The sequence below is a fragment of the Heptranchias perlo genome, chromosome 21 (assembly GCF_035084215.1).
Source record: "Heptranchias perlo isolate sHepPer1 chromosome 21, sHepPer1.hap1, whole genome shotgun sequence".
In the NCBI taxonomy this organism is placed as follows: domain Eukaryota; kingdom Metazoa; phylum Chordata; class Chondrichthyes; order Hexanchiformes; family Hexanchidae; genus Heptranchias; species Heptranchias perlo.
In genome coordinates, this window is record NC_090345.1 from 23,812,832 (window position 1) to 23,828,648 (window position 15,817).

The 15,817-nt window shown below is 42.3% G+C and overlaps 1 protein-coding gene across 5 annotated transcripts in view; it reads right to left on the reverse strand.

The window, feature by feature from the left end:
* Window positions 1-434: 434 nt before the first annotated feature.
* Window positions 435-15,817, reverse strand: part of si:zfos-911d5.4 (uncharacterized) — a 154,203-nt gene continuing 138,820 nt past the window's right edge. For 3 of the 5 annotated variants that reach the window (XR_010966690.1, XM_068002316.1, XM_068002315.1), the window contains one exon: window positions 2,104-2,193. Coding sequence is in view for 2 of the 5 variants with exons in the window: in XM_068002312.1 (XP_067858413.1) it covers window positions 2,026-2,193 (168 nt within the window). In the remaining 3 variants the exon portion in view is untranslated. Of the gene's footprint in view, window positions 2,194-15,817 lie in introns of all 5 variants that reach the window. The other 2 variants (XM_068002312.1, XM_068002314.1) reach the window with 1 other exon arrangement.

Consider the following 15,817-nt stretch of genomic DNA (forward strand, 5'->3'; position numbering starts at 1 on the left):
GGGTGGAGATGGGTGATGTTATGGAGGTGATCTTTATGATGGAGAGTATAGGGAGTCAGCCAGCTCAGGGTTGAATGTCGATACTGCCAACTGGTTGGTAGTGGAGAAAAGAAGCCAGAGTTATCTTTGCTCTCCACAATGATCCTGGAGTGGTTGGCTGTTTTGGCAGAGGAGAGTAAGGTACATTCGCATTTTATGTGGTCCATGGATGGCTAAACTAGTTGTGCACCAGATACGCACATGTCCGTGCCCCTTGGACTTGGAGTGAAAATAAGCGTCACACCAGGGGGATCAACTGGGATGTGACAGAGTAAAGGAATTACTGGAGATAAGAGCATCAAAGGTGGAGGTGAAGGATTGGTTGAGCAATGTTGTGACGATAGGAGGGCCAAAGGCTAGGCCAAACACTATCAGTGGAAAGACAGGACTCCAGCTCCAGCATAAAATATCTTTAATTAAACAGAATTTCAGAAATAAAATTTATAAAATACATACTTACTGCCTGGGTAGAATTGCCACAAACATTTTCCCTGTGTTTTGCTGCTAAAGTCAGAAGATAATAGTCACCAATGCACATAAAGTTTGCACAGGGGAGAAAGTTTTCAAATTCCACCAATATGGAAGTGTTTACATTTTGGGTGGGAGCAGTATTTCTGCTAGAGCAGCCAATGGTAAATTCTTTACCATCCGTCCTGGGCAAAACACATGCATTTCTCCATATACCTGTAAAACTTCATTAGGGACAATTTTTCTCTACCCTCTCACCAGATAGATGCAGCGTCCCTGAAATGTGCTGTGTCTGTGAAAGCCACAGATTACCCGGGTTTCTTACCCCAGTGCAGACTTGCCCTCTGGCAGGGCCTTGTGCTAGCAATGGGTGCGGAAACAGCAGTGCAGCAGCAGGGCTGAGGCCTGCAGCTGTGCTTGTGGCCACTATCCTCTGGGCTGCTGTTCTCCAGCAGCAGCCAGAAGGACTTGAGGCCCAAAGATTTGCTGGAAGAGCAAGATAACCTTACTTGTTGCCGATTCCCTTTTTAGGATGTCTCTAGGCCCCTTTCAGAACCTCTGGCCTAAGAAGGGTCCTGGCGTTAAGCTCCACTTCTAGCTCTTTGGGGTGCCCCAGAGTTTGGGCAGCCCATGGCCGGACATACAGGAAAGTGAGGCGGGAAGGTCAGGATCGCCCTCCCCACTGTATTTCAATATCAACAGCCTATTGCAGGTATAGGTCCATTATCACCCATTCAAAAAATCCCTGGAAATCCTGGGGCAGTAGAGTGGGGACGGAGACTTGACATAACGGTCTCTGTCCCCTTTCCCCTTCACTACATTGGGGAATTGAGGCTGTGCAACATTGAAGAAAATCAGTCTTATTCACTTTTAAAATTTATGAAGCTTAATTCTCATTTAAAGTACCAAAATGAAACAATTCGCCTTTATAATACGTTAATAAAAAAAAGATTAGTCACATTTTACATTTTTAGAGGATACAATTCATTTACTCTTTTAAAAAAATTTTACTTTCAGCACAAAACACACTTCTCATGTTTAATAAGGATCATTAGTGTGTTGTCTCGAGAGTAAACAGAGGCAAATAAACAGAACAGAAATGATCTCTTTCAACACCTTAACTAACTGTAGTGTTAATTAAAGCTTTTTTAATTTAAGTACCTGACATGCAGATCTGTTTATAATTCAGAGCATCAACCCGCATCTCATCTGCATGACCTCACTTGTACTAACAATGGAAAGTTGTCCTCTAGTTATTAATTATGAGGGTGTCTGCACACCCTTAAACTGGAGCTCACGGTGCACTCTAACTCACACACCTTAATGTTTTGCATTTTTTCAGCCAACTAGGCTATCAAAATGAATTTTCCCCTTTTTCATGCCCACTGACCTATGGCTAATGAGATTTGCGTTTCGATTACTTGAAGAACACAAATTAACTGATCAATGAAAAATGGCTGCAGATTATTGTAATAATGTGGCACAGCTGCCATAGCCAGTTTAATACTGAAATCAATTTCATATGCTCAGGATGATTCTGTCGATGTTGTTGGCTGGAATCTTTGCATCTGTGTCCTCTCCACAGACCCTGAATGCGATGTGGGAGTTGTATGGAATAACCACTGTGCTGGAGACAGGCCTCCAAAACCAGCCTTGACCCCCTCGCTTGTACATCTTGACAGTCACCTTTAGAAGAGAGCAAAAGATTCATGGTTACTTATTTTAGGCAACAGCTTGGGGGCAGGGGGCAGCTAGGGATTGAGCATGGACATCATTAGACTTTTCTCTAGCCTCCCCTTTCACCTGAAAGGGCAACAGGCCAAAGCAGAGGTCGGCAAGCTGTGAAAGTGATGCTTGTTTTCTATGTGAAAACTTAGCAAATATCAATGTTCTTGGGTCAAAGAGCTCTCAGACCGAGTTTGCTGGGGAAACTTTATCTTTGTGCGGCTGAATTTTTTGCAGCTCTAGGTACAGTTAGTACCACGCACAGAAAAAATAGACATTTCTACAGCATGACTCTGTAGGCAGCTGGGCCCTTTGTGCCATGAGTTATGTTATTGACAAACCAGCAGAAAATTAAATGTTCCCTAAAGAACTTCCAGATGTGTTTTTTACTAATGACTTCATTACAAGGAACATTAAAAGACAGAGTAAATGGAACACTAAAATTCAAATTACAGCAAAACCTCATCTCATAGCTTTGAGGGTTCTTTTAAGGGACTGCAATTATAATAAATTTTAATCATTTATTTGTGGTATGATGATGAGGGAATGAATAGTACAGTAGACTGGCTGCTCAAAATGTTATCGAAACTATTCAAACTGTCACCAGGGAACAAAACAGAGCTGCTTTTTTTTTTAAAAAAAGAACTTAATATATCACAGCCCGCAGCAACAGAATTGTGTCTTTTTTTTGCTGTTTTGTAAATTACAAAATTTGGAGCATTGATAATTTTTAAGTTGCCCTTCATTTAGGTTCCTCAGGAAAAAAAATGTAATTATAAAAATAAATTAGCCTCATGCAGTCAACATTTAAAGATATGTAAGTAGATCTGGTGGTTTAGCAGGTTGGTTATAGCAGGTTGGTTATAGCAATGCTCTTTACCACAGAATTGTAGCAGAGGGATTTGCACCTATGCTTCAGAATGGTAAGTTCCTGATTTTGATTGTACCATGATGGTGGGGGAGCTTTGGTGGAGGCTGCTGGTTCCTTACAGACAGACAAGAGAAGATAAGGCAAGTATCCATGGTAAATCTTGCACAGCTCCTATTGCTTGGTTACAGAACAAAACTGCAATAAACCTGGCACCACTTTACTGCCTGTCCTACTTTATGAAAATATCAAGTAAAGATTTAGTAAATTAAGTAGAATAAGATGGTGTTGATGCTGATGCATAAATAAGCAGTCACTGATTTTTACTGGTTCCATACGACTTACTTTATAGCACGCAAAGATAGAAAGAACTCCAATAGACTTGGTAACAAGCCTAGGTATTTTATAACACAGTTGGATTCAGGCTGGCTGCGTTCAGGGCAAACCAATTTGGTAAAGGAGATATCAAACAGGCGTTAGGCCTCTTATTTGCATATGCTAGGGGCCTAATGCCTGTCTCAGGCCTCACCTCTTTTGACACCTGTACCAATATGGCGGTAGCGCAATTTCGGCTCAGAATGTTTGCAGACGCTGCCTGCCATATGTGACGCATTTGCTCCCCTTTTACACCTGTAAAACGGGCACAGCATCATTGAATTTCTAGGCTATCATGCCAACACTAGATCATGATAAGATGCCCAGTTTAGGTGCTTGTATGGCTGTGCATGAAAGAGCTTATGCAAGGCAGCTTATTTACCTAATCTTATGATGCTTCATTCGTGAGTGTCAAGGCTGGACTGCAAGGTCGTAATAGGCAGTGAATGGCTGCCTGTTCATTGTCCTTATAGTTTTCTAACATACGTGGGGAGGGGGAAGAGGGAAGAAGGGGTATTGATCGAGGGGTGTCAGGGTTTTTTAAAGTCTGGCCTCCCCTTCAGTGCTCATTCTAAATGGGCCTTGTGCAGCTGACTGCTACTCAGCAACTCTAGGTGCATTATGGGGCATCCCCCTACTTTGAAGAGAAGTTGGGGGACTATTGAGCCTTGCACACAGCTTGAACACAAGTTCCGAGCAACCTTTGCGTTGGTCACCCACATTGGAGCACTGGGCACCTCGGATACATCTTCAGCCATCTGATTCTTGGCTCCTAACTTTTCTTATGTTTGGTGTTGACAAACGTAAAAGATTCCTGGATGAGTTAAGTGTGGAATTTCCCCTCCTTGGAAAGTAGGAAGCTGCCACAGTGCGCCAAAGTGCTTTGGGGCAAGTTGACAAAATGAGTACCCAAATGTTTCTGTACGTTGGTGAGCAAAAAGATCTAGATATCACCTTAGCTCCATTTGGCATTTTGGATAACTATAGGCATATTGTAAAATACCATCAAAAAATCAAACTCCAAAAGAAGTTCTGGGGAAAAAAGTGTCAAATGTTGTTGCAAAACCTACACTTAAACAGAACAAAATGTATACTGTATTTTAAGACTCATCGGGCCCGAATTTAGCACCCGCTATCGGGTGCGTTCTCGGCGGGGGGGGGGCCTCGAAAATTGTGAAATCCAGGATGCCGACCGGATCCTGCCTCGATCCCGCCCACTTCCGGGTTCCCCGCTGACGCGCCGGCGTGCGCGTGCAGCCCCCGCTGGTGGGAATCCCGCAGGCAATTAAAGCCAGCGGGATGCCACTTGAGAGTATTTACTTAGCTATTTCAGGTCATTAACTGACCTGATTAAGGGACGATGTGGGATTTTGGATCGACATGGGACTGTTTCCCACACTGGGGGAAACACTCCCAGATCGAGTGGACGTGTTGCAGCTGTCAGCCTGTGGCAGCTGCAAAGGTCCATTTGACAGGTCGGGGGGGGGGGGGGGAGACCCTCACCCATTGCAGGAGGCCACTCTGTCACTTGGGACAAAGTTTGGCCTCCACCACCCTCCTCCTGACGGTCAAAGTCACCAACCTGCACACTTACCCCGGGGTCCGGAGACATGTACCTACCTTGCGGACCCCCTCAGATGTACATCTTGCGGATGGGGACCACCGTAGCTGCAGTCATGACCTCCTCAGAGGGCGAACAGCATCACCAGCCTCGCCATCCACGCCGTCCACCTCTGACACGTGGAGCTCCACAACAGAGTGCTGTGACACATCCACCTGTACAGAAGGAGGGAGGGCTACCGCAGAGAGAGATGCGTCGCAGAGGGCACTACCCTCGCCACAGGGTCCACAGACCGAGGCTCAGCTTCCTGGACCTCTCTGAGCAGCAGTGCACACGGAGGCTCAGAGTCACTCGACATGTAGCCGTGGATATCTGCAGCCTCTTTCATGCCGAACTGCTCCTGGCTGGCCCGTGCACCATCTTCCTACCTGTCGCTGTCAAAGTCACCACTGCCCTCCCGAACTTCTCCTCCACAGCCTTCCAGGGTGCAACCGGGGACATCGCCGATGTCTCTCAGTCGTCTGCGCAGAAGAGCCCTGCAAATACACCTACACCCACTCTGCAGTGACACAATGGGTGGCATCAGTGGTGCGTCCTCATAGTGATACCCAGGAGCGGGCATTATTGCACAAACTGGACAGGATTGGCGAAGACATGGCAGTAGCGGTGCCAATATAATGTGTGATGTGAGTTGTTCTGAAATTCAATATAAGTAACAACCATGACAAACCCTCAAACACCCTTGTGCATCCCCTTCATGGTCACGACACGTTTGCCTTACGCTGCCTACTGCACATATGTGATGCATGCCCTGTGGCTGCAGCACAGGTGGTGGCAGGTTGAGTGAGGCTGGCCGTGAGAGAGATGCACAAGAGGGTGAGTATGGGATAGAGCCATGAGATTGTATGACGATTGGGTTGAGTGGCAGTGGCGGGGTGAGTACTGGCGAGGTGAGTAGGTGCAGGTAAGATGAGGATGGGGTTTGAGTGGTTGAGGGGTGATGTGACAGAGTAGTGTTGGCAGTGCCGAAGGAGATGTGGGGTGGGGGCAGTGATGTGGCAGACGGAGTGTAGGGGAAGGACTACGTGTACTCACTTTGGCTGACCTACTGAGGTCATTGGACCGCCTCCTGTACTGTGTGCAGGTGGGCGATATGTTGGTGGCGCAGGTGACCCCCTCTGCCACCTCGAGCCAGGCCTTCCTGGTGGCGGAGGCGGGCCGCTTCCTCCCGCCCGCTAGGTGGAAGATCTCTGTCCTCCCCCTCCTCCTCACCCCATGTATTGATACCTGGGGTGAGGCATCATGAAACTGGGAGCAGCCTTCCCCCTGGGCTGCTCCATGCTGTAATTTTTGCTATTTGTTGCAGCATCTGTCAGTGGAGGACTGCCCCTTTAAATAGAGCGCCTCCAGCTGACAGATCTTACTGCGCATGCGCAGCCCGCCCGACGCGCAGATCAGCAGCGGGGAACCCGGAGGAGCAGGTAAGTGAATCCAATTAGTGGTTTGCCTGCTGCGATCGCGTGGGAAACGCACTAATTTCACTGGGCGCGTTACCAACGCGCCCGCTTGCCCATCCGCCGAGAACCCGCACCCCTGGTAAAATTGGGCCCATCGTCTTCACTGCCTCCAACCATGTGCAACAGTAGAAAATGGCTAGAGTTGTCAAAATTCACTAAATAGTTACTAGCATGCCCATTTAATATTAATTTTGATCTGTGCAGTACAGGAAGAAAAAATAACATTTTATGCAATGGAAAAATTCAACTGGGTTAGCAGGAGATGTACAGACAGAAGATAAATCAGCAAGCTCAAGTCTTGTGTATTTCTGTAAAATCACTGGTAGGAGAATAGAAAAAGTTCCTTGTTTTGGAACCCAAATACAAGGATAAACTCCTGGTACAACAGTATAAACCCTAAACTAGGCAGAGCTGAGGCAGTAGATCAGAGTTTGGAATGTGGTTTCAGGAGAACCCAATTGATGCTAACAACGTAGGTGCTTGACACACATTACAGACAGATACTGCCAGTATGGTAATAACTGCAGTAAAAATAGTGCTTACACATTGCTGTAGGCATAAGTGGACTGGAAGTCATAAACCTGATGGCGGGACCGAAGCAGACGATTTTCATCCTCCATGACTTGAGGGCATAAACCAGGCTGGCACTCTAGGGCGGAACTGAGAAAGCCTGCATTGTTGAAAATGCCATCCTTTAAATTCAGGTCCCGTCTGGACATTAAAAATTCCTTGGTATTACTCAAAGAAGAGCAGGGAGATCATGGCCAACATTTCTCCCTGAACAGATACTAGCAAGAAACAGACTAACTAATGAATCATCTCATTGTTGTTTGTGGGACATTGCCAGTGCAGAATGGCTGCTGTGTCTGCCTACATAACAGTTAATGCTGTACAAAAGTAATTCACTATGCAAAGTACTTTGAGAGATCTCGATGATGTGATAAGGCACTATATAAATGCAAAGATTTCTATAGCTCCCCCATGATAAGCAAGCAATTCCTGATCCTCCACTGACCCTAATAAAGACCATCGTTACCAGTCTGTGCTTTTAAAATAATGCAGTCTGTGGAAAGGGGTGTGCCTTAGGAAAACAGATGTAAGAGATTTTTGAAACTGCACTCCTGACAGGCAAGTGAAGGATCAGCCATTTTTCTGGATCGCACTGCGTATTGGAGTAATAATAGTATTATGGTCACTTTTTAAAAATATTTACTTTTACGGTAAGGTTTTACAATTCAACAGTTAAACATGTTTCTGTTACCAAATCACTTTGTAGTTCATATTTTGTGCATTGCTGGGACCTAGTAGATAGGGGAGTTGCCCCAGAGATAAAGTAAGTTTTTATTTCTGTGTTGTCCTGGGGCCTGGGTATATTTTCAGGTCCCTAAATCTGATCTTGGTAAATAGGCAGAAAAGTAACATCATGACCTCACAGCCTGACAACTTATTAATAAGAAATTTCTAAAAGCAGTAAAACATCTTAAGTTAACATCAGTAATGCCATAATCATGTGCAACAGATTAATTGGACAAAGAGTATCATGTGATAAGTTTAATTCATGTTACAGCTGTCTTTCCAATTAATTGGCTATCATTGCTTATTTAAGGTAGACACATGAGCCTTCAACAAATGATTCTCTTCTAACATGATCCCTTGTCCTGCTCCCTCCCCCCTTTAAAATGTAGCTTGAATTAACAGTAAAATATAACATAGTTTAATTTTCAGGTTCTTCAAAATTTCCCTTTGACTACTCACATATCATCTAAAGGCTATAGTTGGGCTAACGAGAGCAGAGCCTGCTGTAGAGTTGGGTAAGTGGAGGTTGATAGCTACAGAGCCAGGTGGCAGCAGGAGGCTAACTAGAGAGCTGGGCAGAACTGAGCAGATTGATTGCAGGATCTGTCAGGAAGTTGACTGCTGTAGATTAACTCCTGCGATTGTGAGGGGAATTCAAAGTATCAGAAATTGTATGTGCTTTAGAAAACCAGACAAACAACAGGAAATGTGCTCAAAAAGCAAACTTTTGCTCTCTGTTTAAATAAAAAAAAGGACAGCCCATTAAAAAGGAACCTCCAGCCAAAAAAAAGACAGATGGCAACCCTGGTTCAAAGTAGAACCCTGTACTGTGAGAGTGGCATTTCCAGTTCCCACACTATCCATCCCTGGAAATTTAATTATAGGTAGATTTGTGTTGAGAGCCTACATCTCCTTGGAGCTGTGTTGAGACTGCTCAAACACAATTCACTTACAAGCCTAACAGCCTCAGATAAAGGAGACTGTCACCCCATCCGTCTGGGCTAGATTCAAACCCAGATCCTAAAAACGTCCTCTCACCCATTGTGCTACCCAACCTACTGAATTTGATAGTTCTCAAAATAATTTTTTCTTGGAAGTTCTTCTGACTGTATTTTATATATTTTGAGAAGAAAAAAGTATTTATAGTCCAAACTAATTTTATACCATAAACTGCAATAACATATATTCCATTGTAACATTTTTGTTCTGAATTATACATGTGAAAAGTGTAGAAATCTAAACTGTCCTGTAAATAGGTGTGCACAAGGAAAATTATCCAGTATTACCAACTCTCATGATTTTGTCAATAATTTATTGATTTTGCACTACTATTTTAATGCCATAATTCATAGGGAGAGAGAGAAAAAAATTGGCTTTGTCTAGCTTGCTGCTCCAATGAACTGCCTGCATTAAAACAATAGTGCATAATCAGTTTATCATTAATAGTGGGAATACTGGCAATGCTAAATATTCTACATTACTTCAATGTTTAAAAACTCATCTACATTGCCGGTACAATACTTAAGACATATCAGGGTAATTTTACTAGTATGCTTTGTACTGTAACCAACATTAATATAATGAAGACTTTTGTGTGCCAAGGTGCAATAAAACAAAACAAGAGAAACTAAACAAAAAACATTCTTCTAAGGGGAGTTGTGTTCAGTTTTGTAGTCTTGAAATCCATTCACTTGTGTATTGTTTCTTGTTGTATTTTTTGCACATTGTTTTGATGTATTTTTTGCACATTGTCACGTAGCAATGCTGGAATTATGGGGAAAGTTTCCGTGTACTCCAGTGTATTTCAGAAAATCATCGGCAAGTAAAAGAAAGAACTTATATTTATATAGTGCCTTTCACGACCTCAGGACACCCCAAAGCGTTTTATAGCCAAAGAAGCACTTTGGAAGTGTAGTCACTATTAGCAATGTAGGGAGCGCGGCAGCCAATTTGCGCATAGTAAGCTCCCACAAACAGCAATGTGATAACGACCAGATAATTTTTTTTAGTGATGTTGGTTGAGGGATAAATATTGGCCAGGACACCGGGGTAAGTCCCCTGCTCTTCTTCGAAATAGTACCATGGGATCTTTTACGTCCACCTGAGAGGGCAGACAGGGCCTCGGTTTAACGTTTCATCTGAATGAAATAGCAAGGTTCCTTGCCACTGGTGTGTATTGAGAAATTTAAGCTAATGTGTCTATTGTGAAAGAAACTGCCTCATTTACAACAAGAATTTTAAAGGTGTCACTTCCTCCCTTGTCACAAGGTGGAATTTTCTTACAGTAGAAAAAGCTGAAAAGTGGCACCACACCTCTGGGAACTCGTGGCCCATCATATCAATGACAATGACTCTCGCACTACTTAGTAGTTGCACAAAATGTACAAAATCTAGCTACAATATTTAAACATTAATGTGAAGGGAGAACAAGCTCAGCTATTTATTCACTCACCTCTGGTGGTCTGTTGGCATGTAACTTTTGCCCTCGTTAAAAATGAGCCCAAATAAAAAAACTTGCAGTACAAAGCTTAACATTAATAGAATAATCTTGGTGTCATCCAAACCCCATCCTCCCCCATGCTTTCCAGCCTGCAATCTGATAAAAGTGTGTAATTCAGGTCTATGCTTAAGGTGGGAGTACAGTCTCCTGTGGAATTGGTAAATCAGCTGATTTTACCAGCTTGGGAACTTTGCGCTGCTAATGTCAAATGTCCTGATTAAAGATTGGCTGCAGCCTAAATTTGTAGGTTTCAGTAGTGAGTTTCTTGAGAAATTTTCAGAACATCCACTATACATTATCTAGAGATGTTGACATCTGTAAACATTGAATGTGTATATCATGAATCAAATGGATTCATCAGGACATTTTATGTTCACAATATTCTCTAAACAAACTTAACAATCAAAAAGGTTGCAAATGCTTTATTTTTGTAGCCAATTATTATCAATCTTCAATCTCTGCTACCCATACTCACGGCCACTCCATCAACTTTGCCATCACCTGTGGCCTCTCTACTCCCATGATCTCTATCACAGACAAGGCCAACTCCAATTACTTCCTTGTATCCCTCACCACACACATCCCCTTAACCCTTTCTAATCCCATTTTCTTCTGTGTCCATCCCTGGAAAAAAAATTGCTGCTAAATCACAACTGCACTTTCTAAATCCCAACTACCTAGACTTTCACCCTCCATTCGCCACAATACTTCTGCAGCAGTCACTCTGCCCAACCATTCCCTCACCTCCACATTTGATGCCCTTGTCCCCAGCAAAAACTTTACTCTCTCCCATCCCGGTCAATCCCTGTCATATGCCCCTCATTTTTGATCCTTCAAGTCTAGATTTGAGCATATCTGGCACACAACTGGCTTGGCCACCCATCACCAGTTCTGGCTGCTCCAGATAGAGTACAAATGGATCTCATTCTCCTCTGCCAAAACCACCCAATATGCTATGATCACGCTGGGGATCAAAGATAACCCCTAGCTTCCTTTCTCCATTATCAATGAGCTTCCGACCCTAAAACGCTCTGGAATTACCTCCCTAAATCTCCACCTCTCCAGCCTCCTTTAAGACCCTCCTTAAAACCCACCTTTGTGACTAAGCTCCCCTTCCTAATAATTCCTCCTTTGGCTCGGCAACCAGTTTTGTCTGATTACACCTCTGTGAAGCGCTTTTGGGCATTTTTCTATATTAAAGGTCCTATATAAATCCAAGTTGTTGTTCCTGGTTAAAGGTTATGTTTTTGGGGGCTGCATTCCTTTTGGTTTCTACAAATAATTTGAAGCTTTTAATTTGGACTTTTATTATAACTAATTCACAGGCCAACAAATGTCTACGTGGTCCACTAGAGGTCGATGAGCAACCCCTAATCTCCCTTCACTGAACCTTAAACTGATACTAATTTGAAGTTGAAATAATTTAATTGCTGAATTTAAATCATAAGCTTCACTCTGTCAAAATATACCTTACTAAAGAAGAAATATGTTTCTATCCCAAAGTTTATCTTGAAAGGATTTATATTTTGGCAACATACGCGTCGAGCTGATGGTATTTGAGTGACGCATTACTTTTGGGGATACACAGATATAAAATTGCACACAATGTATGAATCCATCTGCAGCACTAGGTCAATATTGATAACTCTGGCCCATGCTAATTGCAAAGTAGATGTAACTTACACAAGAAAGGCCTCTCTAGAGACAAAGGAACAACATATGTTGGCAAGCACACATATTGATGTTAGTAAACTCTGCAGAGGGCTTTTTGTTTTTGGTTACAATATACGGTATGGCAGTCCTGGTACTTTGAAGTTCAGTAAATAAAACAATGCATAAATGAACATAACGAATCTACAGTGCTTTTCCATGGTCAACCATGCAAAAAACTGAACAGGCCTACATGATATTGCTACAGCTTCACTGTATTGCCACAATAGAACCATGGAGTATTTCCAGAGTTAATGCTGAAGGAAGGAACTTCACCAGTGATTTGCCAGGCATTGAAATTAATGGATGTAAATTGGCCTTCATGATTTTTAACCAAACTAATTTTAATATAATAAATCGCACCAATCTTCCAATTCAAAAATCCAAATCTTACAGCCTGTTTTGAAAAATATGGCATGAACGGGAACTTCAAAGGATTTTCTTCACTTATAAAGGTTTGAAATAGAAGTCAGAAATCATATAAGCCGAGAAATGACTGTTGGTGATATTAGTGGACAAATTCTTAATGCGTCCATGTGTCGTTCCTTTGTCTACTATTTCAGCGGAGACATTAATCCATTTAAAATAAACAGGTTATTGCCAATGCTAAAATAGTGGATAGAGGAATGTTGTACAAAAGTGTTTAACATTCATCTGCTAAAATTGACAACAGTACTTCTGGCTATAGTATGATAACATAGCTCAGAGAACAATTAGCAAGTTGCTGTTACAAAATAGAATATCCAATGTCCGTTATACTTACAAGCTCTGATTTTATAAGGCACTGCCTGTAGTGCAGTGCCTCACGTGGCATCTGCAGGTGGTGACATTGAGCACACGACCTCACGTCGCGTGTGCAGGTGGTAGCGTTGAACACGTAACCTCACATCTGGCGTGTGCAGGTAATATCGTTGAAAATGTGACGTCACATGTGGCGTGTGCAGTGGTAATGCTGAACACATGACCTCATATGCCTGATTCACAGAGCGCCACATCTTGCAAAGCATGATTTATGGGACCAGTTAAAGGTCATGCTACAACCATTTGCAACCGTCATTTAAGTGAACCACAGCACGCAGCTCGTCCATATAAACCGGTTGCATGACACTTGAATAAGCCTAGCCTGCTTTAGTTAAAAATTTAAAGCAAGTTTGTTGTTGCAGTGTGTTTAATTGCAGCTTTTTTTCATTGCCACCATTTTTTCATTTAATACTAGGCATACTTTTTTAGTCTTTAACATTGGAACACTGTTTCTAAATCTCCCAGTTTCCTTAGCAACATGCCACAACAGTCTTGGTAACTGGTGCTACATTAGAAGTTTTAGCTGTCAAAATTGGCAGGGTGGGAAGCCCTTTGGCTGTTTCAGTTGTGCTGCATGAATTGGATGAGGAGAAAAAATCCATGAGGGGCCAGTACCTTAAGGTGCAAAGACACCGCAGGCAGTATGTACCTTCCTGTCCATGTTTTAGCTGGGTATGTCAGACTACAAAAGCAGCGAGAGAGCTATATTGCTTGCTGCATGCTGACTTACAGACATCAACAACTGGGACAACTCTTCCCACAGTCGCGTTACTATGAATTAAGTTTCTATGCAATAGCAATAGAGATATCTGCAATATAAGCCTGTGCGTAGTTCACACCTGTATAAAGAAAGGGACTAATGCCATGTTTACCAAGGGAAACACCTTGATCAATTTTTCAGTGAAAAGGAGGCACCAATTGGACAGGGCACAGAACTTTTACCATCTGGAAGGCTTTCCAAGAGCCTGACCATCAGAGCTCCACACATCAGTCCTTATGTATACATGGACTTCATAACTTTCAGGTGTTTTCTAACCATAATAAATGTCCTTGCATTGTTAATGTGCGTTATCCAGGGAGTATAAATGATTCTCCCTGGATAACAATTATTCAGATCAGGGGGTTACTTTTATATATGTCCAGCATTGTATTCAATATTATCTGTGTGCACTTTATATTACATAATTTTGCCTTCTGAAAGGGGAAAGCTATCGGCAAGAGGAGAGTGATGTGAGAGGGGAAGAACAGGGAGGAGATGATATTGGTGCATCAATCATTCTGCTCCTGCATGAACAGTCCTATGGTCTTGATCAAAATACACTGCGGATAATTTTGATTTTGTGTGACAGTGTTTGTTAAATGGGCGATAGCGAAATCGGCAGCCTGTTTTACATTTCTCCCAATTTTTATTTCCATTGATTTCAATTAGTTGTGTAAATTTATTTTCTTATAACTGCATCTACGACAATAAATACGAATGATGAAAAAGATATTGTTAACAATATTTTTTTCTATTCAGACTGTATTCTAAAAACTGTTAGTGAACTTTTAGCTCTTACGTGGCAATTTTTCATCTTAAAGTTAGATTACTTGGCAGGATGACATGGTTACCATGGAGTAGAAAAACATAGAATCACACCCTTAATTCCACAATGTCAGCTTTGTTATCAGGGATGTGCTGAGATTAATGAAAAATAAGGTAGTACAGAAGTCCTCCTGCTCTGCTTTTGCACACCTCCCTTAACAACTGTTTTAAACAACAGTGGCAGGAGCTTCAGAGCAGGCTGACCGTCTGCTTTCCTAGCTGGGGAAGCCTGGAGGAATATGGAAAAGAAACATTTGAAACAGGAGAAAAAGTTTGTTTGGTTAGGTCAGTTCCTCATACCCAACAGCTGAACAGTAAAGGCATAGCATGACACTGAGCCACTGAGACCAGGATGGTCCCGGTTTGTGTTGAGCAAACCACTCTCATTTGGGGCTGTAATTGAGCTGCAATTGGCTTCAGTGTTCCTGAGCTAAGAGTGTGAAAAATTGTGCTAAGTGCACTGCTCTTAACTGTTATCCAAAGCCTCCTGCTGCAAAATGTGTGTGGTGGATACCAGGTAAAGACAGGATTGGACTCAGTTATAGTGGCCCTTCCTATGGTCACACAATCTGCCAACACCTGAAGAATAAATACTAGGTGAGATACCAGTGGGCGACCACCGCCTGTGAAGATATATCCCAGCGGGATTCACTGTCTTCAGAAGAGGAAGTGTATGGGGGCAATGCTGGAAGAAATGTAAATATTAAAATAATTGGTTGCCTGATGGTTTTTAATATACAACAAAATGAGACTACCAAAGTCTGCAGTTTCTGTTGACATATTTTAAGATGTGCATAGTTTAAAAAATGCCAGAAATTTTTAGTGACCATTTTTAGGAGGGTTTTCCTGGATCTTAAGAAGGATTGAGATTTAAGTGCTTAACCACTGAAACTACTGGGCTCCCCATGCTTTAATGTTATTGTTGTGTTCTTTACAATTTTTAGATGGAGAAAAATCAATATTTCATTACTTCAAAATGTTTCATTACTATTAGTGGAGTTAGTTAGCTCGATGACAAATCAGCAACATAAGGCACAAACACACACATAGACACCATATAAACTTGATTATGGAAACACAGCTTTTACCTCCAGAGGACTGAAGGACATAGGTTTCCAGAATGGTGAGAAAAATTAAAAATTCAATGCAAAGATGCTGCATAGTTAAAATATAAATAAAACAATAATTTGTTGGGATGAAGCATGAACCCTCTAATGACATTATCCCCAATAATTATATGAATAAAAAAATCCTTGGTTGAACTTGATTCCCATTGGACAAATATTGCAGTTTGATTTTCCCTTAATATTAATTGCATGCAGCAACTCAATATAGGTGTTCCTCTCTTTGTTCCTTCCTGACTTTGTTCATG